At 48.3% G+C, this 27,200-nt stretch overlaps 1 protein-coding gene and 1 long non-coding RNA gene across 4 annotated transcripts; one reads left to right on the top strand and one right to left on the bottom strand.

Annotated features, from left to right (window-relative positions):
- The first annotated feature begins 4,478 nt into the window (after positions 1–4,478).
- Oasl2 (2'-5' oligoadenylate synthetase-like 2) lies at positions 4,479–17,987 on the top strand. Of its 3 annotated transcripts, none has more exons than XM_008769327.4 (6): positions 4,479–4,894; positions 7,252–7,540; positions 8,157–8,332; positions 11,893–12,134; positions 13,324–13,456; positions 16,314–17,987. In XM_008769327.4, the coding sequence occupies exons 1-6, from the start codon at positions 4,697–4,699 to the stop codon at positions 16,785–16,787; spliced, it is 1,512 nt and encodes a 503-aa protein (XP_008767549.1). In that variant the 5' UTR covers positions 4,479–4,696; the 3' UTR covers positions 16,788–17,987. The 3 variants fall into 3 exon arrangements, 2 of the variants coding, with proteins under 2 accessions (XP_008767549.1, NP_001009682.1); XR_010056394.1 differs by having other exon boundaries at positions 4,492–4,894; positions 12,548–13,456; positions 16,314–16,330; NM_001009682.1 differs by having other exon boundaries at positions 4,631–4,894; positions 13,324–13,480; positions 16,314–16,935.
- On the bottom strand, positions 15,191–16,640 carry LOC120096007 (uncharacterized). The gene is made up of 2 exons (XR_005492056.2): positions 16,280–16,640; positions 15,191–16,180 (listed from the first exon to the last, which is right to left on the bottom strand). It is a non-coding gene; the product is annotated as an uncharacterized LOC120096007 (long non-coding RNA).
- Positions 17,988–27,200: the final 9,213 nt, after the last annotated feature.

The raw sequence follows: 27,200 nt of genomic DNA, 5'->3' as shown, positions 1-27,200 counted from the left end.
AAAGGGGGGGAGTCCCCAAAATGGCAGTGCTAAATGAGAGTCTGGGCTCAGGCTGGAGGTCAGCAGGTAGTCAGAAGGATGGCTGGCAGACCAAACAAAACTCTTCTTTCCTCAGAAACCTGATTGTCAGGAAAAGATTTCACTTCCTTTATCCACCCCCTACCCCTGAGCAATTACCTCTGGCAAGGCATCTAGTTTCCAATGAAGCAAGCCTGTAATAGACAACAATCCCTAGGCTAGCTATCATGAGGGTCTAGTCTGTCTGTCTGTCCCTCTCTCTCTCTCTCTCTCTCTCTCTCTCTCTCTCTCTCTCTCTCTCACACACACACACACACACACACATACACACACACACACACACACACACACCACACATACACCACACCAGCCTGTCCCTATAAAACTAGCAAGGCGTCTTCTGCAGAGAGGCCTTTTGCTGGTCTCTCTGCCTCCTCTCCACCCACCCCTATCCCCAGCCTTGGCGGTTTGATCTCCTAACGAAATCACTCTGTATTGTCTAACGTGATTGTTTCGTTTTGCTTTTCAGCGCGAGCCCTTCCCTGGGAGACTTCTTTTTACCAGCGGCTTTTGACTCCATTTTGAGAGCGTAGGAATGCTTGCTCAGACCCAGACCCTGCTCCGTCTGCCAGGCTCCACCCATCCGCCACAGACTGACAAATGCCTAATTCCCAGGGAGCCAACCTGTAAATTTATTGGGGCCGTAGGGGCCCATGGGCTCGTTAAAATCACATCAGGGAAATTAGGGTCAGGAAGTTACCGACACACTGTACCAAGGAAAGGCCCCCTCTCCTGCACCCAATAAAACCAGGAACATCCTTCACTGAGATGACATGGTCTCACATAACCTAGTGTCAGCAAAGCTGGCAGTCACAGCCTGTGACACAGGTGCAGTCACCCGTCCCCAATGAGCCAGTTAAAGGAGCCAAATCAATGGCAGAAGGTGTAGATTGCTGTCTGTGAGCAGGTGAGGTCAGGTGAGACAAGGCCTGTGATTGGACAGTAGAAAAGGAGGGCGGGCTGAGAGAGTTTTTGAGAAGCAGGAGAGAGTTAGGAGAAGGAAGATAGAGGAAGACAAGGATGACCTAGATCTGTGTGGTTTCAAAGAGCCACAGGTAGCTACGAATACCTTATAAGGGATGGATTATTACAGGACAATTCATCCAGTCTAAGTGGGCAGCTTATATAAATATCAACTGGCTCTGAGTTCTTTGTTTGGGAGCTTTGTGGGGTGAGAATTTACTGATAGAAATCTGACTGTTAAATTACAAGCCTCTAGAGTTTTGATTTTACCCGGTTACAGGGATTTGTGACAGCTGACCGTGGGCGGTTGCTACATGGGGCCAGCCATGGAGGCATGAGACCGCTGGGGCTGGAGAGTAGCGGGCGCTAGTGTGGGATGGTGATTCTTTTTTTATTATTTAATGCAACAAATGGCTCGGTGGTTAAGAGCACTGGCTGTTCTTCCAGAGGAGCCAGGTTTGATTCCCTGAACCCACATCATAAATTACAGTGTCCATAATTCCAGCTCCAGGGGAATCCGGTGCCCTCATCTGCCCTCTTGGAGCACAAGGCATGAACGTGGTGCACAGACATACATGCAAACTGTTCATACACATACAGTAAAAAGAAATAAACCTTTAAAAAAGTTAGTAGTGGGGCTGGAGAGATGGCTCAGTTGTTAAGAGCACTGACTGCTCTTCCAGAGGTCCTGAGTTCAATTCCCAGCAACCACGTGGTGGCTCACAACCATCTGTAATGGGATCTGATGCCCTCTTCCGATGTGTCTTGAGACAGTGACAGTGTACTCACATATATAAAAAATAAACTGTCTTAGTTCTGGTTTTATTGCTGTGAAAAGAAACCATGACCAATGTAAGATTTATAAAGGACATTTAGTTGGGCCTGGCTTACAGGTTCAGAGGTTCAGTCCATTATCATCAAGGCGGGGAACATGGCAGCATCCCGGCAGGCATAGTGCAGGAGGACCTGAGAGTTCTACATCTTCATCTGAAGGAAGCCAGGGACAGACTGAGCATCCTCAGGCAGCCAGGAGGAGGGTCTCCAAGCCCACCCCCACAGTGACACACTTCCTCCAACAAGGCCACACCTTCTAATTGTGCCATTCCCTGGGCCAAGCATTTGCAAACTATTACAAAATCTTTTTTTAAAAAAAAAATTAGTAACGGGAATCAGAAAAGGTTAACGTACTCGGTGTGGCTACACTGGTATGGACGGGGAGATCAAGCAGCTCCCCCAAGGGAGCTGGGGTCCTGAAGTGAGATTAAAGTCTGAAAAACAGGCCAAAGACAGGCACACCTGAGCTTCCCTGGTCAAGCTGTGGTCTCCTTCACCATGTACCCTCTCCTCCCTGGGCCTCAGTCCTATCCTGAGGGCAGTCTGACGAGATGTTAGACTTGTGCGAAATCTGTTTCCAGGACACAAGATTTCCCCCTGGCCGACCCCCTTTCCTCTCCCAGTGTGAGATTCTTGGGAAAATTCCAATTTCATGGGGGCTAATTGTTTCAATTACAGTAGTCTGATAGGTTAAGAGACACACTTGGTGCTGGAGAGATGGCTCAGTGGTTAAGAGCACTGACTGCTCTCCCAGAGGTTCTGAGTTCAAATCCCAGCAACCACATGGTGGCTCACAACCATCTGTAATGGGATCTGATGCCCTCTTCTGGTGTGTCTGAAGACAGCTACAGTGTACTTATATAGAATAAATAAATCTAGAGAGAGAGAGAGAGAGAGAGAGAGAGAGAGAGAGAGAGAGAGAGAGAAATACATGTTTAGAATATTTCCTGCCAGACCGTTTACTCCCTTACCTTATACCTGAGGCATGGCACCCAGGACACACAAGCAGAGGACTGCTTTGTTGTAACTCAGTGCCCCCTTGTTGATGTGGTCTACTTGACCCCAGCTGCTATGGACGGACAGGAGAGTTGACCGGCTACTTGGTGCAATTCGTATTTCGTACACTTCTAGCATCAGTCTCAAGCAAGCACCTCACACTTCACACAAGCAAGCTCCCTTCTGTCTGAGAAGAGGGAATCTCAGTCGAGAAAAATGCTTCCATAAAACCGGCCTTTGGGCCAGCCTGTGGGGCATTTGCTTAATTAGCGATTGATGTGGGAGGATCCCGCCCATTATGGGGGTCAAGTCAACCCTGGGCAGGTGGTCCTGAGGTGTACGGAAGAGGAGACTGAGCGAGTCATGAGGAGCAAACCAATGAGCACCGTGCACTCCTCTGTGGCCTCTGTTCCTGACATGAGTTCCTGCGCTGACTTCCTGCATGGTAGACTATCTCTAAGGTGCAATTTAAAAAAAAAAAAAAAACCCTTTCCTCCCCAGGTTGCTTTTTCAATGTGGTATTTTTAGCAGATAGAAACCCTAACCAAGACAAGATATATAGATGTATTTACTGGGTGGTGTGATTTGAGAGTTACTATTTGTGATAAGCGTAGCAAAAAAAAAAAAAAAAGTTGCCTTTTAGACATGCAAACAGAGCTTAGTCAGGAACCCAACCCTACACCCAAAGCTGCAGGGGATAACCAGAACCAAGACGCATCCCTCCCTGAAGATACCAGACAGAAAACTTCGGGAGATGAGACTCTCTCACTGTCCACTTGACAGTGTATAAACAGACCAAGATCGATCCTTTTGTCTTCACATCTTGGGGACTGCGGTAGACATAAGAGATGTCACCTCCATGAGCCCTGCAGCCCAAGAGTCTGACCCTGGACCTGACCTTCAGCTAAGATCTGTGCACAGATTAGCAGCCTGGGGGAGACTGGCTGAGGCCAATAGTTAGGAACATGGAGCAGGGATGTTGTGGGATGACCCTCAGCCTAACCAGCCATAACCAATTCGCTCAAGATGCTATTAGTAACGGAGACACTATGAGTGATTAAGAATGAAATAAGTGGGGGGCTGGGGATTTAGCTCAGTGGTAGAGCGCTTACCTAGGAAGCGCAAGGCCCTGGTTCGGTCCCCAGCTCCGAAAAAAAAAGAACCAAAAAAAAAAAAAAAAAAAAAGAATGAAATAAGTGGGGGTTGGGGATTTAGCTCAGTGGTAGAGCGCTTGCCTAGCAAGTGCAAGGCCCTGGGTTCGGTCCCCTGGCTCCAAAAAAAGAACCAAAAAAAAAAAAAAAAAAAAGAATGAAATAAGTGGGGCTGGAGAGATGGTTCAGTGGTTAAGAGCACTGACTGCTCTTCCAGAAGTCATGAGTTCAATTCCCAGCAACCGCATGGTGGCTCACAACCATCTGTAAAGAGATCCAATGCCCTCTTCTGGTGTATCTGAAGACAGCTACAGTGTACTTATATATAATAAATGAATAAATCTTAAAAAAAAAAAAAAGAACGAAATAAATGCATTTACTCTGGTTCCCTTCTGCCTTGAAGAAGGAAAACTGGGCCTCCTTGTGGTTTCACTTTTGTTTCCGGTCAAAGCTTTGGTTTCAGTTTCCAGGCTTGAGGGCTGCAGCTTCAGAGGGAGGGGCAGAGTGCTGCCTGGAGACAGCTTTTCTCAGGCTTTTCTCCTCCCTGGAAGCAGAGGGCTAATCTCTCCATTCCACTGTCTCCTTCTCCAGAGAAGGCTGCCGGAAGCTTCTCCCAGCATTGCTGAGCAGAAGCACAGAAGATTCAATCCAGAGGACAGGCTGATCCAGCAGAGATGGATACATTACCCGACCTGTATGGGACCGTTGGGGACAGTCTAGACTACTTCCTGGAACACAGCCTTCAGCCCCAAAGGGACTGGAAAGAGGAAGGAAAGGATGCCTGGGAGAGAATTGAGAGGTTCTTTCGGGAAAAGTGCTTCTGTGATGAGCTGCTCCTGGACCAAGAAGTCAGGGTGCTTAAAGTGGTAAAGGTGAGCACACCGGGTTCTGGGTTCAAATCCCACCTCTGCGCTTTAGGGCTTGTGACTTTGAGAGGTAGGCCATTTCACCCCCTCTGAGCCTATGCTGTCTTCTTTAGATGGGTTTAGTAGAATCGGTAAATGGGATAAACCATAGAAAATGTTTCTGTGCATAAAAATGAGCCGTGCAAGGCTGAAGGACTAAGGTGGGATTCTGACTTCTGAATGGACCACAGTCACCGGCTTCCACAAAACGCCTGCCTTTGCCTCCTGCTTAGGAAATACTACTTTAGGAGGTGGGGGAACAAACAAAAAATAAAATATAAAATAAAGAAATACTATTTTGGGTTGGGGATTTAGCTCAGTGGTAGAGCGCTTGCCTAGCAAGTGCAAGGCCCTGGGTTCGGTCCTCAGCTCCGAAAAAAGAAAAAAGGGGGGGAAAAAAAAAAGAAGGGGTTGGGGATTTGGCTCAGTGGTAGAGCACTTGCCTAGCAACCGCAAGGCCCTGGGTTCGGTCCCCAGCTCCGAAAAAAAAGAAACAAAAAAAAAAAAAAGAAAGAAATACTATTTTGCCAGGTGTATGTGGTCCTGCAGGCTTTTAATCCCCTCACTCTAGAGGCAGAAGCAGGCAAATTTCTGAATTTGAGACCAGTTTGATCTACAGTGAGTTCCAGGGCAGCCAGGGCTGCAAAGAGAAAAACCTGTCTGGAGAAAATGAAAGGGAAGGGAGGGGAGGGAAGGGAGGAGAGTGGGAGGGGAATGGAAGAGGATGAGGGAGAAGAGGGGAGGGGAGGGAGAAGAGAGGAGGTGAGGGGAGGGGAAGGGAAGGAGGAGGGGAGGGAGAGGGGAAGGAAAGGAAAGGAAAGAAAAGAAAAGGGGAAGGAAAGGAAAGGAAAGGAAAGGGGGGGCTGGAGAGATGGCTCAGTGGTTAAGAGCACCAACTGCTCTACCAGAGGTCCTGAGTTCAAATCCCAGCAAACACATGGTGGCTCACAACCATCTGTAATGAGATCAGATGCCCTCTTCTGGTGCGTCTGAAGACAGCTACTTATATATGATAAATAAATAAATATTTTAAAAAAAAGAAAGGAAAGGGGAAGGAAAGGAAAGGAAAGGAAAGAAATACTACTTTACTACTGAAGTTAAAGGAAACCTATGGTTGTCTAAGTTAGTACTACTGGTCACGTTAGAGATTACCTAGCAAGACAGTACTTGGTAAGCTATGGGGATTCCAAGACCTGCCTGTGTAGTAAGTAATTCTGTGATTTGTGAAGCTCCGTTTCTGCCAGAGAAACGCCAACTTACAGCACATCCCCTCCAATCGAGTCAGTTTGTCTCAGAGCTCTGGATGGTCTTCATTTTGCTAAAATTGAATGACGTCTTACATTTACTTGAGTAAGTCAGGCTTTTCCTGGGAACTCTGAGCCATGGTCGCAGAGGTTAAGACTGGAGAGAAAGCTTTTGACCAAGAATCTAGACAAACATTCAACACCAGAGATCAGGAGATCAGGGAGAGTTCTTAGCAAAAAAAAAAAAAAGTTTCAAGACAGAAACTGAACCACCCACAGTTGCTACAAAAGATACAATTTATACACTTTGCCCTTTTTGGGTTCTAGCTGCTCCAAACCTCTGACTGACCTAGGTCTAGCGCTGTATCAGCCTCGTGGCTTCCGGGACTTGAAGGAAACAACAAAATAGGAAGTCTAGAAGTGGGTGTGGTGGCCTTCGTCTGTAAACCCAGCAGTTGGGAGGTTGAGGCAGGGGGATTACCATTTTAAGACTGTCAAGCCTTGGCTACATAGCAAGTCCAGGACAGTCTTGGCTGCATAATGAGGCACTGCCTGGGGGACGAAAGGTGGAGCTGACGTTCACATACTCTCCTCTTCTTTGGTTTTGTTTTATAACTAGTGAACAAAGTATTTTGTTTCATTACAGCGTTTTTTTCAAACAGTGATTTGCTTTGGGCTAGGGATGTAGTTCTAAGGTTGCTAAATTCTGTGCCTAGTATGGTGGCTCGAGACCATCAGTAACTAGCTCCAGAGGAGCTCCCTCGTGTCTCTCTTCTGGCCTCTGAGGCTAGACACCAGGCTCACCTATGGGTGTATGTGTACGTGCAGGCAAACCAGCCATACACATAAAAAGTGTCATTATTGCTTTCCGCTTGAGATTTCAGAGCATTTGGGTCTCTCAGTTTTGGAGCAGGGATGCCCAACCCAAAAACGCCCACAGCAGAGGTCTCCAGGGTGGGGACCGATGGCTTCTTTAAAGGATTGTATAGAGAACTTACCCATGAATGGGTCTGACTTATCTCTCAACTTCAAAGCACCAAATCTCAGGAGAGGTAAATGTGGCACTGTCACCTTCCACAGGGAGGCTCCTCAGGAAAGGGGACGGCGCTGAACCACAGATCTGACCAGGACATGATTCTGTTCCTGAGCTGTTTTTCCAGTTTCAAACAGCAGGCAAGAGACCGGAAGGCCGTCATAGACTTCATTAAGAGCAAGCTGATTCATTGTAGGAAAAGCCTGGCCTACAACATCACTGTCCGTCAACACAAAGAAGGCAAAAGGACCCCTCGCTCCCTGACCCTAGAGATCCAGTCCAGGAAGAGCAATGACATAATTTGCATGGATATTCTCCCTGCTTACAATGCCTTGGGTAAATCCTCCAGCAGTGGAGTTTTACTTTCTCTTTAAGGAAATGATTCTGGGGTCTTCAGGGAGAGGTTAGAGAAAGTAGAAACCAATGGAGTTTGCTCTGTAGGTAGATAGGTGGGACTGGGGCTATATTGGAAAGATGGATAAACTTCCATAAGTATCCTTGCGTGGATTCCTATGTCCCAGTGTCGCATGGGGAAGGAGGACCCATCACAATGTTTGCAGGTTAGGCAAACATGCCAAGGTCTTTGGGGTCAGACAGAACCTTATTAGAATCACCTTTAAAAGTAGCCTTTTGGGGGCTGGAGAGATGGCTCGGCGGTTAAGAGCACCGACTCTCTTCCAGAGGTCCTGAGTTCAATTCCCAGCACCCACGTGGTGGCTCACAACCATCTGTAATGGGATCTGATGCCCTCTAATGGTGTGTCTGAAGACAGCTACACAGTACTCGCATATATAAAAAAATAAATAAATAAATCTAAAAGAAAAAAAAAGGAAAGAAAAAAAGGAGGGAGGGGTGGATGAAAGGGGGATATGAGGGAAGGATGGGAGGGGAGGTTACTATGATTCTCATCTCAATAGATGAGTTCCCTAATCAGATAAGCTTTCCCTCCCAGGATCCTTTTCCAGAGACTGCAAACCAGAACCTGAAATCTACGAGAATCTGATAAGGTGTAAGGGCTACCCTGGCGACTTCTCGCCAAGTTTCGCAGAGTTACAGAGACATTTTGTGAAAAGTCGCCCGGTTAAACTGAAAAACCTCCTACGGTTGGTGAAGTTCTGGCACCTGAAGGTGAGGGCCGGGAAGAGACGGAGGGGAGAGGGCGAACGGTTCTTTTAAACATGCTTTTAAAAACTGGGGCTGGCAGGGGGGTGTAGCTTGTCGGCACGCTGCTTGCTTGGGACTGGACCATATAAGGGCCCAGCATCCCTGTAGGAGAGAATGCTTGCACCTTACTCACAGCCACCTGCTCCCAGTGACGCCTCCCCCAAAGGGCAATTAAGTGCTCACTCAGAGGAGAGCAGACGTGCCTACGACAAGCCTCAGAACCCGTGGCATTTTAATGGCAAAAATAAAGCCACCATTGTGACAGACTAGTTGGGTCCCATGATCTAGGCTGCCATCTCCCCGTTGAGTCTCTCCGGCTGTTTCCAAAGGCATGTATCCCGCTGTCATCCTGGAGGTGAGAAAACTGAGGCAAACTGAGACAAAAAGCAGAGCTGAGACTTGAACAAGAGTCGCCTGACTCTAGCATCTGCGCTCGGAAGCAGTCCCGGGAAATGCTGTTCAGTTTAGTAGTTCTTTCCGGTTATCTGACGATTGCAAAGGGCTCGTCATAAAAAACAAAAAACAAAAAACCTAAGGAAGGGGGAGGGATTCGCAGAGTCCCCAGATAAACCTGCCAGTGCGGTGGCTTTTCTTCTCTGTTTTATTTTCATCTGTGTTCACGCAGCCCATACCTAGATGTCAGGTAACCAGAGTCACGCCATCCCACGGCGGTTTCGGCCCACCCTTTAAACCATGCCCACCAGCTGTTGACCTTGAGAGTCAATCTGTTCCTGTCCTCTGCACACTTTACTTTGTTCCCCACCCCCACCCAACCCCTACCCCTACCCCTGACAACTCTAAGACCTCCTGGGCTACAGGTATTTTACTGCCTTTCCCATGAGAGCTGCAAACATTTTCATCCATCCCAGTCACTACTGGCTCTAACTAGGCCATCTCTGAAAGCAGAAGGATGGCTCAGCGTTAAAGAGTACCTACCGCCCTTGCACACTGGGTAGCTCATAGACACTGTCACTTCAGCTCCAAGGGATCTGGCGCCCTCGTCTGGCCTTTATGTGCATTGCAGTCATGTGCACACATTTTATATATATAAAATATATATAATATATATTATATATAATATATATAATATAATAATATGTATGTGTGTAGGTCTCGGGATGGTTGTCTTCCTCGGTCTCCTCCATATATACTAGAACAAGGTCTTTCAGTTAACCTTAGACCCTTGTCTACATGGCTGTCTAACTAGCTAGCTTTCTCTGGGGAGCCCCTGACTCTGTCTCACAAATACTGGAACTATAGGCAAGTATGACACTCACTGTCATTTATGTGACTTCTAGGGATCTTTTACCCACTGGGCCACCTCCCTGGCTCAGAAATTTTCTGCACATGAATATTCCTGACATTCTCTAATAGATTTTACTTATCTGAGCAATCTCTCTCTCTCTCTCTCTCTCTCTCTCTCTTCCTCCCCCCCATAGAAAAATATATATGGTCATTTGAATATTGCAATGGAACCATTATAAAAACTTCAAGTCACATAAAAAATGTATAAAATGTTAAGGTAAAAATTCTTGAATGTGTGTGTGTGCATGTGTGCATGTATGTGTGCATGTGTGTGCGCATGTGTGCATGTATGCATCAGTGTGAAGATGAGCTGTATCTATGCTCATAGGGGAAACTCCAATTGGACTTAGTGTGTGTGTGCATGTGTGTGTGCCTATGTGTGCATATGTGTGCACATGTGTGCATGTGTGCATCAGTGTGAAGATGAGCTGTGTCTATGCTCATAGGCGAAACTCCAATTGGACTTAGTGTGTGTGTGCATGTGTGTGCATGTGTGTACACACGTGTGCATGTGTGCATCAGTGTGAAAATAAGCTGTATCTATGCTTGTACGGGAAACTCCAATTGGACATAGTGTGTGTGTGTGTGCACGCGTGTGTGCATGTGTATGGGAGGAGAGAGGGAATGTATAGCCACCCGATTTTTTAAAATATGTTTACTATACACTTAATTCCATTTTTAACTTCTTGTATATGACGTGACTTTGGTGACACCTTTATTTCCTTCCATATAACTAACAAATTGTCTGTTATTACATCTTGAATTATGTTTCCTTTCTCACTGAACTAAAATACTTAAATAGTACCTTTGTTCAGTCTATTAAATCCATAGATCTAATGGGAACTAATTCTGAGCTGTCTATTATGCTATACTTGATTGGTTTTCTTTATAAGTCCTGAGGGATTGAACCCAGGATGCCTTGTGCAGGCCAGATAAGTACCCAGCCACTAAGTCACACCCATGACTCATGACGCCTGTTTATTCTTATGCCAAAACCTGCTACATCCAGGGAGAAGGTGAGGATTAACATCAAGGTTGGCCTGTGACCTCCACATGTGTGACAAGCACCTCTCCCTCTCCCTCCCCCTCTCCCTCTCTCTCTCTCTCTCTCTCTCTCTCTCTCTCTCTCTCACACACACACACACACACACACACACACACACACATCACTGGGAGCCAGGCTTGGTGGACATATCTGTATTTCTAACACCTGGCTGGGGGAGAGGCAGAAGAACTACAAGTTTCAGGCTAGCCTGGGCTACCCATCAAGACTCTACCTAAAACATAAAAGTCACCAGGATTTTAATTAGCATCTACTACTGTTGTTGTACTCAATGGACAAGGCATCAAATTGTCTTCTAGATTCTCACATTCACTAACCTGCAGGTTAGTGTGTCTCTCTGTTCTTGTCAGAGAAGCAACCTCCATGCTCCGCCCCCCAGTGCACAGCAGATGTCACAGACTCAGGACTAGTCTAAGAGAGCAGGTGACGGTGGGCTGTCCCCATCACCCCTGTCTACAAGGCTGGGCAAACCTTATGGGAAAGGAGGTGGGAGGAGCCCAAGAGCCAGTGATGGGGAGAATGACTACAAAATAGTGTATATGGACATGCCGGCCTCACCGCCCACCCCCCATCCCCCCCCATCCCCACAGCAGCAGCAGCTGTCTGCATGAGATCTACGCAAGATTAAGTTAGTTAGCGTTCTAGCATGGGGGTGGGGGGCGAGAGCTACTGGCCATCATGGCTGCTGGGAGAGGGCTCTTCCTCAGAGATGCGGCTCCTGACAGATACCCATGCTCTGGAGGATGGCCCTACAGCAGCACACATAAGGACAGCTCCAACTGAACTCCATGGGACATAGAGGAAAGGAAAAGGGAAGGGGAGGACAATGGGGACAGGGTGCAGGGGAGGGGTGTGGGTGCAGTGGGTATGATCAAAATACATCGTATACAGGTATAGAATTTCAAATACGCCACACCACCTTCTCCGTTCTAACTGGAAATCATGGACTGATACACAGATGGTCCGCAAGGAAACCCCACACTGCCGTCAGTCCATCTAGACTTACCACTCATCTCCTGGCTGTGTCGTGTAAAGCAATAAGGGAACCCGAAAATTCTTAGAGCACCGATCACATCAAGTTCTCTCTCTTTCTCTTGCTCTTCCTCCCTCCATCCTCCTGACCATTCCTTCCCTATGCCCACCCTGACTTTTCCAGTACCTGAGGCATAAATATAGAAGAGCAGTGTTGCCCTCAAAATATGCACTGGAGTTGCTGACCATCTATGCTTGGGAGATGGGTACAGACAGCAGTGATAATTTCAATCTGGATGAAGGGTTTGTAGCCGTCATGGAGCTCCTCAGGGACTACCAAGACATCTGCATCTACTGGACCAAGTACTATGATTTCCAAAATGAGGTCGTCAGGAACTTCCTGAAGGAACAGCTTAAGGGCGACCGGTGAGTCTATCAACCACGTTGTTTATGACTCAGGGCTAGAAACCCTGAGTAGAGTGGCTTGGGAAAATAAAGGGACTCAGAAGGCGTTTGCACTTGAAAACGTTACCAAGGTCTCTGTCTGTAAGTGGTTCAACCCTTCCCTACCCAGGGTCTCGCTTCAAGGTTGCAACGGTTCTAGCCTTCTCCTATAGACACCTAAATTTCCACTATCAGAAAGCATATGTGGGGGTTGGGGATTTAGCTCAGTGGTAGAGCGCTTGCCTAGGAAGCGCAAGGCCCTGGGTTCGGTCCCCAGCTCCGAAAAAAAGAACCAAAAAAAAAAAGCATATGTGAAGCAAATCCTCAGAGATTCATTCTCCGGAGCATCCTGAGGCTCCAATCCATCTAAAAGGAAGGACTTTGTTTTCTTGCAGGGGCTGCTCCTACCCAAAGGTTCCCCTGCCCCCTTTCCGGGTTGTCCGAAGAATGCTCTCCATTGGATGTACCTTCAGTTTTAAATGAGGGAGTTAATTATGGAGTATACAGCAAGCAGAAATAACGGAACAGTAACACGCAGCAATAGAGTAACAGCCCTTAGCAAAGCATCTGGCAGAGACCACAGAGTAGCTTCAGCGGGAGAGCAAACAGAAGCAGCAGCCTCCGCTCCGCTCCGCCCCCCTGCCTCTCACCCCTCAACCCCCAACACCCCCGCCCCGCCCCGCCCCCCTGCGCGGCGCTCACAACACCCTGCATATGTCAACTGGGGAAGTCGAGGCAGTCAGCTGGAGTTCCCAGCTGATCTTTCTCCCCAAGGATGCAGCTCCGGGAGCCGGACCGGAACCACGACTGTACTTTCAGCCTTCTCCTTCCCACTGTAGCCTCTTTGGGGAAGTGAGGATGGGGGGGGCGGGGGCGGGGGCTGCGAGGATGCCTGAGACAGGGATGGTAACCATGGCAACAATACAGCAGGGGTGGGGGGTGGCGTCGCAAGACACAGAGTCTTGGGGGAAAAGTTTGAGATCCCTGTTTGAGTCTGAAATAGTGGAGGTTGTGGAGGGGCGAACCCACCTCCAGAGACAGCTTTTTAGTGATCTTTAACATCTTGTGACAATTTCCCCTTAAAATGTGCTTCACGAAAGTTCCACAGGGATGAGGGCCAGAGGCCAGTACTCCGACTGTAACAGAGATCCGCTGCCATTTCCTCCCCCAGGCCTATCATTCTAGACCCAGCTGACCCCACCAACAACCTAGGAAGAAGAGGAAAATGGGAACTGGTGGCCAAAGAAGCTACTTACTGCCTGCTACAGTTGTGTTGTGTGACTGCAGACCGCTGGAATGTTCAGGTATCTATCGCGCACTACCTCCGAGTCACAACTCACATTAACACTCATTTGGATCACGGTCAGCTCCCATAAGTCCCAACACTGGCTACAGCCAACTCAGAGAAGGCGTCTAAGAATCTACTCCCCTTTAGCTCGATCTCCCCTAGAGTAATACTTTCCCATCTGGGGGCTCATCAGAGTATGGTTCCTCGCTGTTTAAATAGTAAGTGTAATATGTTTTTTTTAAAAATTAAAGGGGCTGGGGATTTAGCTCAGTGGTAGAGTGCTTACCTAGGAAGCGCAAGGCCCTGGGTTCGGTCCCCAGCTCCGGAAAAAAAGGAAAAAAAAAAAAATTAAAGTGAGTTTTCTACAACCCACTGCAGACAATAAGCCAGCCGCACAACCTTCCTGCATGGCCTTGCCCTGTCTGGGATTTCAGTGTGACATCAGAATCCAATGTTTGGACTCAAGAATTGGACTTTAGGGGTACCCTGAGGAAACTGTTTCCCCAACCTGCTAAACCCACATAAATCCTGTCCTTTGAGCCATTTGTTTTCTTCCGCAGGAAAAGTTGGTATTTGTCCGCAAAGGTGGCCCCACTGCAAATGAAGCCAAGGGTAGACAGATAGGGTCTGACAGTTGCCTGCCATCTGGCCATCAAGTGCCAATGGCTGAGAATGTCCCCAAAACCAAAAGGACTCTTGGGAAGCAAGGAAAAATGAAATAAAAACAATCTACCTGGGTCTCTTGTCTCAGGTGGGCTTTCCATTGCTATGAAGAGACACCGTGACCACGGCAGCTCTTTAAAAAAGAAAACATTTCACTGGGACTGGTTTCCCGGTTCAGAGGTTCAGTCCGTTATCATCGTGGCAGGAAACATGGCAGTGTGCAGGCAGGCCTGGCGTGGAGGGAGCTGAGAGTTCTACATCTTGATCCCCAGGTAGCAGGCAGAGAGGACTGGCCTGAGCTTCTGAGACTTCAAAGCCCGCCTCCATAGTGATACACTTCTTCCAAGGCCACACCCACCCAGAAAGGCCATGCCCACTCCAACAACTCCATAGTCACAAAACAGATCCAGAAGGTTCCACCATGAGGTATATAAATCAAGGCACTTCTGAGCATCTCCTGAAGGTGATGTTGATTCTGCCAGCTCAAAGGACCAATGCCAGGATTGGGCTCAACAGATACGAGAAGAAAGCCCGTTTCTGTTACTTTTGTGTGTGGTAGAAAATTATTTAAATCCCGGATGGGGGCTTCTTCCCGCATCAGAGTACTTATGTTCCCAGATGAAAGACACACACACAGCCTTTATATTTTTAATATGCCTAAGGCAGCACAATATCTGGAAAGCTGCCTACCCTCTATGCTGTTAGAGTCTACTTTCCTGTCAATAGACCTGGGTTATTTACTATGTACTATCTGGGCTGCTCTTAACCCAACTGGGCAGCCCTCTGGGCCACATTCTCCTGGCCCTTAGCCCATGGCGGCTCTCTTTCTCCCTCCTGCCCAACGTTTTTCTTCTATGGCAGCTGCCGCCGCCGCCGCCGCCGCCGCCTCCTCCTCCTCTTCCTCCTCCTCCTCTTCCTCCTCCTCTTCTTCCTCCTCCTCCTCCTCCTCCCCCTCCTCCCCCCCTCCTCCTCCCCTCCTCCTCCTCCTCCTCCTCCTCCTCCTCCTCCTCCTCCTCCTCCTCCTCTTCCCTCCTCCCCTCCCCCTCCTCCTCCTTCTTCTTCCCAAGCACTGAAACCTGGACTTGTGTCTCTTCTGCCCAGCTATTGGCTGTCGGCATCTTTATTCACCAATCAGAGTTAACTCGGGAGGCAGGGTCACAGCGGCCACGTGCAGACTCCAGGTCTTGGGGGCTCACGGTTTGCATTACAATAGACAATAAAAGACAGAACCTCCACAGGGCTGCGGCTATGCTATGACTTACAGAAGGGAGGGTTCCTTGGTGCTTACAGTTCCACAGAGATGAGTCTTTTCATCGTGGCAGGGAAATGTGGTAGCAGGTATGGTGGCTGGTGCTCACATCTAAAGTGACCTTGGAATGTTGTGGGCTTTTGAAATCCCAAAACCTGACTCGGCTGATATACTGGTATCCTCCTGCAAGGCCATACTTTCTAATCCTCTTCAAACAGTTCTACCGAGGACCGTGTGTCCAAATGCTCAGCAAATAGGTCAGAATTCTGTGACATATTTTAACCAGTACCCCGAGGCAGGATTTTTAGGACATGTCCAGATTTTTGAAGTGTAACAGTGATCGTCCTTGAACAACCATCCTAAAGCCAGACACAAACATTAAATTATGTCACTGGAATCCCCAGGCTTCCATGAGGACAGCACTGTTGTGTACCCATGAAAGAATCCAGTTGTGGCTGTAGTTTGGGTGAGTTGAGGAACACAGCGGCCTGAGTTAGTGGTTACTCTAAGTCTAGAGTAGCCAAACAGCCTCAGGCAATTATCCAGAGCATCTCCCAGGTTGTCTTGGTAGGGGATAAATTATGTCAGGAGCTAGAAGTAAGAAACTCGGGCTGGGGGTTGGGGATTTAGCTCAGTGGTAGAGCGCTTGCCTAGCAAACGCAAGGCCCTGGGTTCGGTCCCCAGCTCCGGGGGGGGGGGGGGGGGGAAGAAGCTCAGGCTGGAGAGATGGCTCAGCGGTTAAGAGCACTGACTGCTCTTGCAGAGGTCCTGAGTTCAATTCCCAGCAACCACGTGGCGCTCATAATGTCTGATGCCGCCTTCTAGTGTCTGTGAAGACAAAGCCTTCATGTGTATTAAATAAATACATAATCAAACAAAATAAATATTTTTTAAAAAGCAGCTGTGTAGACAATAGAAAGTTCTTACCACACACTTGCCCTTTCTCCTCTCTCTCTTGCAGGGAGCGAGGGACGTTCAGGTGACAGTGAAACAAACAGGAAGGGAAGAGTGGATTCTCTTGACAAACCCCCACAGCCCCATCAGGAAGTTGAAGGCAAAGATCAAGAAGAGAATGAACCTCTGTGGGGAGCTGCGTATCTCCTTCCAGGAGCCGGGAGGGGAGAGGCAGCCGCTGAGTGGCCGGAAAACCCTGTCGGATTATGGAATTTTCTCTAAGGTGAACATCCGGGTGATGGAGACCTTTCCTCCTGAGATCCAGGTCTTTGTGAGGTATCCCGGTGGCCAGAACAAGCCTTTTGCCATCGACCCTGATGCTACCATCTTAAGCCTGTGGGAGAAAATTGAGGAAGATGGAGGCCCATGTACGGAGGATTGGGTACTACTGTTTGAGGGTGAGGAGCTGGACGATGATGACAACCTTGCAGAGCTTCAGATCAAGGACTGTGACACCATCCAGCTCAGCAGGGTCTCCTAGTCTGCCTCCCCACATCACCCCTTTACTCTGACATATTCCTCCTGTAGCTTAAACATCATCATATCCGGTTGGGGATTTGGCTCAGTGGTAGAGCGCTTGCCTAGCAACCGCAAGGCCCTGGGTTCGGTCCCCAGCTCCGAAAAAAAAAGAAAAAACAAAACAAAACAGAACAAAAAAATCATCATATCCTTCTCTTGCTTAAAACCCTCCTGTGTTTTCTGGTAACACAGGGTGAAGTTCAAGTTTCTTTTCCTAACAAGAGTCTTAAATATAATCCCCCACCCCCACCCTGCACACTCAATGCACACCAGATACTGAATGACCCCGTGAGTCACACACAGAGTTCCGAGGGCTCCCGAGTCCCAGCGAGTTCGGGTCACACTGAGTGCAAATGACACACACAAAGGGGCTGGGGTCACGCCCCCATCACTTTGCCTCAACTACCCTTTCCCTCACCCCAGCCTGTGTTCTCATCGTTCTGTGAGATACCGAATCTCAAAGAGCAGACCTCAGATGGACAGATTTCTCACCTCTCCAGAAACGTCTCAGAAGGAAAAACTAACCTGAACCAGGGACCCGCTGGGACTCAGCGGGCTCTGAGCCTTCCATGTCATCCGGCAAGCTTGAGTTTGAAAACAACAACCTCCCTCGTGGTTGGGGATTTAGCTCAGCGGTAGAGCGCTTGCCTAGCGAGTGCAAGGCCCTGGGTTCGGTCCCCAGCTCTGGAAAAAAAAAATAATAACAAAAAAACCTCGGGCTGGAGAGATGGCTCAACGGTTAAGAGCACCCGACTGCTCTTCCAGAGGTCATGAGTTCAATTCCCAGCAACCGCATGGTGGCTCACAACCATCTATAAAGAGATCCGATGCCCTCTTCTGGTGTATCTGAAGACAGCTACAGTGTACTTATATATAATAAATAAATAAATCTTAAAAAAAAAAAAAGAAAGAAAGAAAAAGAAAACAACTACTTCTGGCCCATGCAACAGGCCATGTGATCTTGTGTTCTCGCCCTCTCCCATCATCCCCATTAGACTCCTGGGAATGTGGGACCTTAATCATGCTGTTTTCCTAATCTATCTCCCTCATCTAATGAGACTTGATTGTTTTTTTAATGCCTTAGGCCTTGTGCTCTACAAGGATACCAGTCCAGTACAAATGTTTGATTTCTGCTGGTTAAATAAAGAAACTAACCAAAGAATGGCTCTGAATCCTTCAATCTTGTCTTTATCAGGCCTCATGCCATTTCAGAGTCCAATACTTTCAAGGTGCCCCGAACCCACAAGTCATTCTCTGAAGATGCCCCCAAGTCACCTATACAAACTTCATGCTGGTGTGTGATCATGGTCTCCTTCTGTCTAAACCTACTTAGTCAAAGGTGTTAAGGACAGACTCCATCCGTTGGCTACCGTTAACCAATCACAAATTTCAATTTTGTAAAGTGGAGCCTAGTGTCATAAACTTCTGGTACAGTCAGGATTGAAAGAAGCTAAAAAGCCGAGACTAGATCAACCCCCAAGCCCTTACTTAAATGTAGAAAGAGAGCCATTAGCCCACAGAGTAGACAGCCATTAGTCCACAGACTAGACAGCCATTAGCCCACAGAATGGAGAGTCATTAGCCCACAGGCTGGAGAGCCATTAGCCCACAGGCTGGAGAGACGTTAGCCCACAGACTGGAGAGCCATCAGCCCACAGAATGGAGAGCCATTAGCCCACAGAATGGAGAGTCATCAGCCCACAGAATGGAGAGCCATCAGCCCACAGAATGGAGAGTCATCAGCCCACAGAATGGAAAGCCATTAGCCCACAGGCTGGAGAGCCATTAGCCCACAGGCTGGAGAGACGTTAGCCCACAGACTGGAGAGCCATCAGCCCACAGAATGGAGAGCCATTAGCCCACAGAATGGAGAGTCATCAGCCCACAGAATGGAGAGCCATCAGCCCACAGAATGGAGAGTCATCAGCCCACAGAATGGAAAGCCATCAGCCCACAGAATGGAAAGCCATCAGCCCACAGAATGGAGAGCCATCAGCCCACAGAATGGAGAGTCATCAGCCCACAGAATGGAGAGCCATCAGCCCACAGAATGGAGAGCCATCAGCCCACAGAATGGAAAGCCATCAGCCCACAGAATGGAGAGCCATCAGCCCACAGAATGGAAAGCCATCAGCCCACAGAATGGAGAACCATTAGCCCACAGAATAGAGACAAGAACAACAAGATATGCAAACCAAAGCAGGCTTGTACCCAGGGAGAGACTGCAGGACTTGTTTGTCCCTCCCCTGCTTCCCCCAAATTCTCCTTGTGCCCTTTTACCTTTCATGTCACTGAATAAATCAAAGTGGCCAGCTTCTCTGCCCTCTAACCTTCTGTTTCATTAGCTCCGTTCAGTTTATTTGTTGGCCTCACTCAATAAGTACGTGCAGAGCCCCATGCATGTACTTGTGGGAACGTTGTACCAAAAGTCTCACAAACAACGCTATTTGACAACTTCACAGCTGCCTTGGAGTTGGATGAACTTGTAGAAATAACAAGCCTACTACATTTTACAGCTAGGGGATAAAAAGCTTAGAATATAAGATATTAACCTGGCAATGGTGGCACATGCCTTTAATCCCAGCGCTTGGGAGGCAAAGGCTGGCGGATCTCTTATGAGTTCAAAGTCAGACTGGTCTAAAGAGCATAAGGCTACACAGAGAAACTCTGTCTTGAAAAACCAAATCCAAACAAACATAATATAGGAAATTATATTCAGAAGGAGAGGAAGCAGGACAGGTCCTTGGTCAACGTCCAGGCTCTTCTGTGTCTCCTGGAAGGATTCTTTTCTCTTCTCTGGCCTTCCCACAGTAAGCACGTGGGCAGGAAGCCTGGCGTCATCAACCTGACAGTAATCTTCCTGATACCAATGATCTTGACCTAGGGAAGATTGCCTGACCCAATATAGACTCCCCCACACTGCCTAGGCCAAACCAATCAAACCATGAATGCTAAAGACTGGTGACTATTATCTCTTGAGCCTTTCCTGTGGACTTGGACCAGCACAAAGCCCATGCCATTTATGTGACTCCTGTGACGGGTTTAGATTGGTAACTACTGCCCTATTTGTTAGAAACCAGGCATCCCCCCCGCCCCCACCAGCCCAGCTGCCACATCATCACCAGCCACGAAATGCCACAAACAGTCGCCCCCTATCATGTATGGCTCTCTCTTCTCTCCCCCCCCACTCTGTCTCTGTGTGTCTCTGCCTCTCTCTCCATCCCTCTGTCTCTGTGTGTCTTCTCTGTGTGTCTGTCTCTCTGCCTCTCTCTCCATCTCTCTCTCTCTGTCTCTGTGTGTGTCTGTTTCTCTGCCTCTCTCTCTCTCTTAATCCCTCTCTATCTCTATGTGTGTCTCACTGTCTCTGTCTCTCTGCCTCTCTCCATCCCTCTCTGTCTCTGTGTGTCTCTCTATGTGTCTCTGTCTCTCTGCCTCTCTCCATATCTCTGTCTCTCTGTCTCTGTGTGTGTCTGTTTCTCTGCCTCTCTCTCTCTCTTAATCCCTCTCTATCTCTATGTGTGTCTCACTGTCTCTGTATCTCTCTGCCTCTCTCTCCATCCCTCTATCTCTGAGTCTCTGTCTCTCTGTGTGTCTCTGTCTCTCTCTCCATCCCTCTTTGTCTCTGTGTCTCTCTGTCTCTATGTCTCTCTGCTTCTCTCTCTCTCCATCCCTCTTGTTCCACTCCCAGGTGGCCTCTACGCCCCCCTTCCCAAATCTCTTGCATGAGATCTGTTGTATGTATGGCGGGATTGACCAAGCAAACAGAAACATAAGCATCTCAACGGTTCTGCTGAAGCTCTCACAACTGCTGATAGAACGGACATGCCTGTTGTACATCTGTTCAGAGATGGCGGCCATCACCAGCACTTGATATGCCATCTTAAAGGATGTCAGCCCCCTTCCCAGCCCCTGCGCTGCCTGCCACAGTCACTGCCGTCCTCTAAACGGAATCTCTCCTCTCAATCCTGATGTGTATTCTTCCTCCTGCCCAGGATGAAGGCTTGAAGAGGTGCTCAGAGACCGAGAGTACACACTGCTCTTGCAGAGAACCCAGGTTTGATTCCCAGCACCCACACTTGGCAGTTCACAGCTGCCTGCAACTCCAACTCCAGGGAACTCAACAGAAGCCTTTTCTAGCTTCTGAGAATGCATACGGACACACACACACAGGACAAACATACAAATATACACATAAACACATATACACACAGGGCATACACATGCATATATACAAACACACATATACACATATATACATGGCATAACAAACACATAAACACACATGCACACACACATATACACAAACACACACATAACACACACATGCACACACATACACAAACACACATGCACACAGCACAAACATACAAATACACACATAAACACATATACACATGGCATACACAAACACATAAACACACATGCACACACATATACACAAACACACACAAACACATATATACATACACAGCACACACACACAAATATACATACACGGCACACACATACATATACACACACATATAAACACACGCATAGCATACACAAACACATAAACACACATGCACACACATACATATACACAAATATACATATACACATATACAACACACAGAACATACACACATGGCACACAAGCATACACAAGCACAGTACACACACACAAACACCACAGACAGTTAAAAAATAAAGGTTAGTGACTCTAACGGTCAGCAGTTGTCACTAATTGTCTTCTTTCTGCTGAGTTCCCCTTTCGTGTCCTAGACTGGGTGGGAGGGAACTGTTAAGAGCTGTGTCCTCTCTGCCTTGGCTGATTTCCCTACATTTACTTCTGAGCTGGAGCCAAATGACAAAAGAGGAGAAAAGATGAGAAAGCAGTTTCAGTTTCTCTCTATTGCCTTCCTACCTCTCACTCTTTCCTAGTAACACAACTGTAAGGTACACACATTACTAAAGGCTAAGAACTACACTTCCCTGTATTCCTTGCACTGAGTGTAACTGTGTGATTAAGTTCATTTGCATCTTGTGCATAAACTTTCGTGTTTACCTTCAAATTCATATTTTTTGGGCCCAGAATTCCTAGAGGAGGAATATCTCCTATTTTGCTTGTTTGTTTGGGTTTTTTTTTTTTCTTTTTTTCGGAGCTGGGGACCGAACCCAGGGCCTTGAGCTTGCTAGGCAAGCGCTCTACCACTGAGCTAAATCCCCAACCCCTTTTTTTTTTTTTTTAAGCAGGGAGAGTGGTGTGTGTGTATGTGTGTGTGTGTGTGTGCGCGTGTGTATTTATGATATGTGCGTATGATGTGTGTGTATGATATATGTATGGTGTGTGTATGTATGATGTGTTTATATGTGTGTGTTTGAGTATGATGTGTGTGTATGATGTATGTATGGTGTGTATGATATGTGTGTGTATGATGTGCGCATATGATTCATATGTGTGTGAGGGTATGCATATGTGTGTGAGAGTATGTACATGCATGTGTATGGTGTGGTGTGATGTGTGTGTTTGTGTATGGTGTGCATATATGATGAGTATGTGTGCGAGGGTATGCATATATGTATGATGTGTGTGTGACACGTGTGTGAGGGTGTTCATATGTATATGTATATATGATGTGTGTGCATGATGTGTGTATGTGTGATGTGTGTGAGGGTATGCATATGTGTGTATGATGTGTGTGTGAAGCTATTCATATGTGTGTGTATATATGATGTGTGTGATATGTGTGTAAAGCTATTCATATGTGTATGTATGTGTATGATGTGTGCATGATGTGTGTATATGATGTGTGTGTATGTGTGATGTGTGTGAGGGTATGCATGTGTGTATGTGTGATGTGTGTGAGGGTATGCATATGTGTGTGTATGTGTGTGCGCACATATGTGCTTGTGCACCTCTGGAGCACCACGACTTACAGCACCAGTCCTTTCTCACCGTTCCACTTTGTCTGGGAGACAGATTCCTCACCACCGCACACACCAGGCTGACTGGGCTGTGGGCTTCTGGAGAGTGTCCTGTCTCCATGTCCCTCTGTGGGTGTCGTTCTGGGATTATAGAGCCCGTGCTACAACACTCCTCTTTCCCATGCATTCTAGGGACCTGAACTCAGGGCAACACTTCCATCCACTGAGCCATCCCCAGAGCCCCACTTCCTGCTCACACTGTGTGTGGAAGATGGAGAAGCGGTTACTGTCAGGTGCCCGCAAAACCCACAATCCTCTCTGGCACTGGGGTGGACCCTGGATGGTGCTGCTCTCTCCCATGATGCTCCAGCAATCCCAAGAGGAAAAAAGAGTGGTGATCTTCAGGGAAGGAGTGGGCCATGCTCAGGACTCGTGGACTTGTGGGAGCCTGAGGAAATTAAAGCTCAAATGAAACTGGTAGTAGCCCGTGACTTTGATCTAGATTAAGAAGGAAATGCTACAATTTCAAAGAGGAAGGACCTTGGCAATGAGCCCTCTGTGTCCTCTACACCCCAGGCTTACTTCCCTTTCCCCCCAGTCAGGGCCCTGCCCCCTTGGGAACACCCCCCCCAAATGCCTCCTGAAAAGCCTGTGCTCACTGTCCCTTTGCTCCTTTAAGAATCTCTGTCAAGGGGCTGGAGAGATGGCTCAGCGGTTAAGAGCACCCAACTGCTCTTCCAGAGGTCCTGAGTTCAATTCCCAGCAACCACATGGTGGCTAACAACCATCTGTAACGGGATCTGATGCCCTCTTCTGGTGTTAAAAAAAAAATCTCTGTCAAGGGGTTGGGGATTTAGCTCAGCGGTAGAGCGCTTGCCTAGCGAGCACAAGGCCCTGGGTTCGGTCCCCCCCCCCCAAAAAAAAAAAGAAAAGAAAAAAAAAAAGAATCTCTGTCAGTCAAGGTTCCCTAAAGGCCAGAACAGCAAATCCATTACACAGATATTAAAGGGGGATTTATTAGATCAGTTTAGGGTGTGGTCCAGGTAGTCCAGCCAAGAGGCCAAGACTCCCACAAGTCCATCGAGTTCTGAGCATTGCCCACTCCTTCCCTGAAGATCACCATTCTTGTTTCCTCTTGGGGTTGCTAGAGCATCATGGGAGAGAGGGTCATCATTCAAGGTCCACTCCAGTGCCAGCCTTGGGCCACAAGGCTGGCTCTCTCAACAGTCTCTGTCTATCGGCAAAGGCCTGGAGGATTCCCACAGAGCTGCTGGTCATCAGCCTATGCTGGAATCCCAAAGAAGTTGGTTCTAATATCAGTGGGAAACGCCACAATGACAGTATAGCTGGACTTCCCGAGTAGGGGCAAGTGGGCAGAATGCAGGTTTCTTCTTCCGTGTCCTTCTGTTTGGGCTGGCACCAGAAGGAGCTGCTTATGTTGGGTGAGTCATTCCTATTCAAATGACTTGCTTTTTGTCTTACTCAGAGTTTCTATTCCTGCACAAAACATCATGACCAAGAAGCAAGTTGGGGAGGAAAGGGTTCATTCAGCTCACACTTCCACACTGCTGTTCATCACCAAAGGAAGTCAGGACTGGAACTCAAGCAGGTCAGGAAGCAGGAACTGATGCAGAGGCCATGGAGGGATGTTTCTTACTGGCTTGCTTCCCCTGGCTTGCTCAGCCTGCTCTCTTATAGAACCCAGGACCACCAGCCCAGGATGGCTCCACCCACAATGGGCGGGGCCCTCCCCACTCGATCACTAATTGAGAAAATGCCTTACAGCTGGGTCTCACGGAGGCATTTCTTTAAGGGAGGCGCCTTTCTCTGTGATAACTCCAGCTTGTGTCAAGTTGACACACAAAACCAGCCAGTACAATTTTTAAAGAAAACCTCTTACGAGAATGCCCAGTGGCTTGCCTTTTAGTCGATTCTAGAGCTTACCCACCTTAGGATCCTTAGGGTTACAACCGACAGAACCCTACATGAATACAGATTGAGCAAAACTAAGACCAGATGATGGCACATCTGCAGCCCCAGAGCTCAGGGGTCTGAGGCATGAGAATTACCATGAGTTTCAGAACAGCCTCGGCTACATACGTAGTGAGGCCAGCCTAGGCTAGAGAATAAGACTTTTATCATAAAAACAAAAACGAAGTGGGAGTGGAATTTGGGGGGGGGGGCTTGCTGGACCGAGGTGGCACTCGCCTTTAATCACAGCACTCTGGAGGAAGAAGCAGGCAGATCTCTGGTTTCCAAGAAAGCTTGGTCCAGGGAGTGAGTTCCAGAGCAGCCAGGGGCTATACTGAGAAACTCTGGAAAAAACAAAGTAATTCTGGGCTGTTAGCCAGGATTCTCCAGAGAAACAGGACTAATGGCAAAGAGATTGGTGGGAGAGAGGATTGTTTTGAGAACCAGCTCACGTGATCACGTGATCACATGATTATAGAGGCTGCAAGCTAAAGACCCAGGAATACATTAGCTCCCCACCCCCTCCGCTTCAGACATGCGCAGAAATAACATTTAGGACTAAGGAGATGGCTCAACGGGTGAAGAACTTGCTTGGGGCATCGGACAGCGAGAGTTTTAATCCCCGCAGTCCATGTAAAAATCCTTTGGTCCACTGGAGCACTTAATTTTGGATGGGGCACAGGGAACTCTCTCTGCGAGATGGCCCGTGTTACAATCTCCTTCGACAACAGCACATGCCTGTTTTCACGCTGGCTTCTCATTATCTAGCAAGGTGACCTGAGCTTGTTCACAGGGTCATGGGCTCTTGAGACCGGCAAGGGAAAGCAAGGGAAAGGGGAGGGCCCAATGTGCACACAGCTCTTTTTTTTTTTTTTTTTTTTTTTTTCTTTTTTTTTTTTTTTCGGAGCTGGGGACCGAACCCAGGGCCTTGCGCTTCCTAGGCAAGCGCTCTACCACTGAGCTAAATCCCCAACCCCCACACAGCTCTTAAAGCCTCGGCCTACCTCACATTTGCTAAAGGTCAACACGAGGCACAAGGCCACACCCTGATTGAAAGGACCGGAAGATGATGCCTCGTCTTCTAGAAAGATCTGAAAAGTCAGCACGGCAGAACTTGCTAAGAACTTAACTGCTTGCCGGGTGGGATGGCATACCCCTTTAATCTCAGCACTTGGGGTGCGGAGGCCAAATCTCGGAGTGTTCAGACAACCTGGTTTATAGAGTGAATTCCAGACCAGTTAGGGCCCACAGTGAAGTCACCGGAATTGGAGAAAACAAGTGGGTAGCATCGCGAAGCTCCCCCTGGTGGTCAGCTTTCATAGTGCGGGGAAAGCGCCGGCCAGGCTGCCCAGGGTAAAACCCATCAACAGGCTTAGCCAGCTGCTTGTTTACCCTTAGAGCCAGGATGATGGCCGCCTAGCAAGAGATGCAAGTGGGTGAAATAATGGTATGAAGTCTGCCTCCTGGCTGCGTTTACGGGCCATTCCATGGGAAGAAACACATGCCCAGTGCTGCAAAACCTAGCCCAGAACCTATTGGGGAGCTTGGAGGTCTCAGTCTCAGGGGTGAACCCAGTACTATGATTCTGCTAAATGAACTTTAAATTCTTATTTCAAAAAATGCTGGGCCTAGGTGGGCCAGAGGGATGGCTCAGCAGTTAAGATCACTGTCTGCTCTTCCAGAGGTCCTGAGGCCAATCCCCAGCAGCCACATGGTGGCTCACAACCATCTGTAATGGGGATCTGACGCCCTCTTCTGGCCTGCAGGTGTATATGCAAATAGAGCACTCTAAATCTTAAAACAACAACAACAAAAACACAGGGTCCAGTAAAAAATATTTTTTTAAATCTCCATACCTGTAGATAAGTACAGCTCTGAAAGCTCTTCGGAGAACTTTGGTTGTGGAATGGTTAGAGCATAAACCCCTAGCTGACTAAAAGACAGAGAGTGAGTGTGTCCCTCTCAGTGATCAGCGGGACATATATCACACCAATCCCTACACCAAGGCTCAGGAAAAAGAAGGAGGAGAAGTGGGGAGAAGTGGGGAGGGGGAGGGGGAGGGGGAGGGGGAGGAGGAGGGAGGAAGAAGTGGGGAGGAGGAGGAGAGGGGGAGGAGGAGAGGGAGGAGGAGAAGAGTGGGAGGAGGAGGGGGAGGAGAAAGGGGGAAGAGAAGGGGGAGGAGAAGGGCGGGAGGGGAGCGGGGAGGGGGAAGTGGGGAGGAGGAGGGGGAGGGGGAGGATGAGGGAGGAAGAAGTGGGGAGGAGGAGGAGAGGGGGAGGAGGAGAGGGAGGAGGAGAAGAGTGGGAGGAGGAGGGGGAGGAGAAAGGGGGAAGAGAAGGGGGAGGAGAAGGGCGGGAGGGGAGCGGGGAGGGGGAAGTGGGGAGGAGGAGGGGGAGGGGGAGGATGAGGGAGGAAGAAGTGGGGAGGAGGAGGAGAGGGGGAGGAGGAGAGGGAGGAGGAGAAGAGTGGGAGGAGGAGGGGGAGGAGAAAGGGGGAA

The sequence above is a fragment of the Rattus norvegicus genome, chromosome 12, assembly GCF_036323735.1.
Source record: "Rattus norvegicus strain BN/NHsdMcwi chromosome 12, GRCr8, whole genome shotgun sequence".
NCBI classification, from domain to species: domain Eukaryota; kingdom Metazoa; phylum Chordata; class Mammalia; order Rodentia; family Muridae; genus Rattus; species Rattus norvegicus.
Note: the sequence above shows the minus strand (reverse complement) of the source record. Positions and strands in the feature narration are given on the sequence as shown.

What these genes read in the sequence shown, in the direction of transcription:
- Oasl2 (NM_001009682.1), top strand. Translation starts at nt 4,697, where the DNA reads ATGGATACATTACCCGACCTGTATGGGACCGTTGGGGACAGTCTAGAC. An exon ending in GGGTGCTTAAAGTGGTAAAG is followed by an intron (nt 4,895 to 7,251) that starts GTGAGCACACCG and finishes CACCTTCCACAG; the next exon opens with GGAGGCTCCTCAGGAAAGGG. An exon ending in TGAAGTTCTGGCACCTGAAG is followed by an intron (nt 8,333 to 11,892) that starts GTGAGGGCCGGG and finishes TGACTTTTCCAG; the next exon opens with TACCTGAGGCATAAATATAG.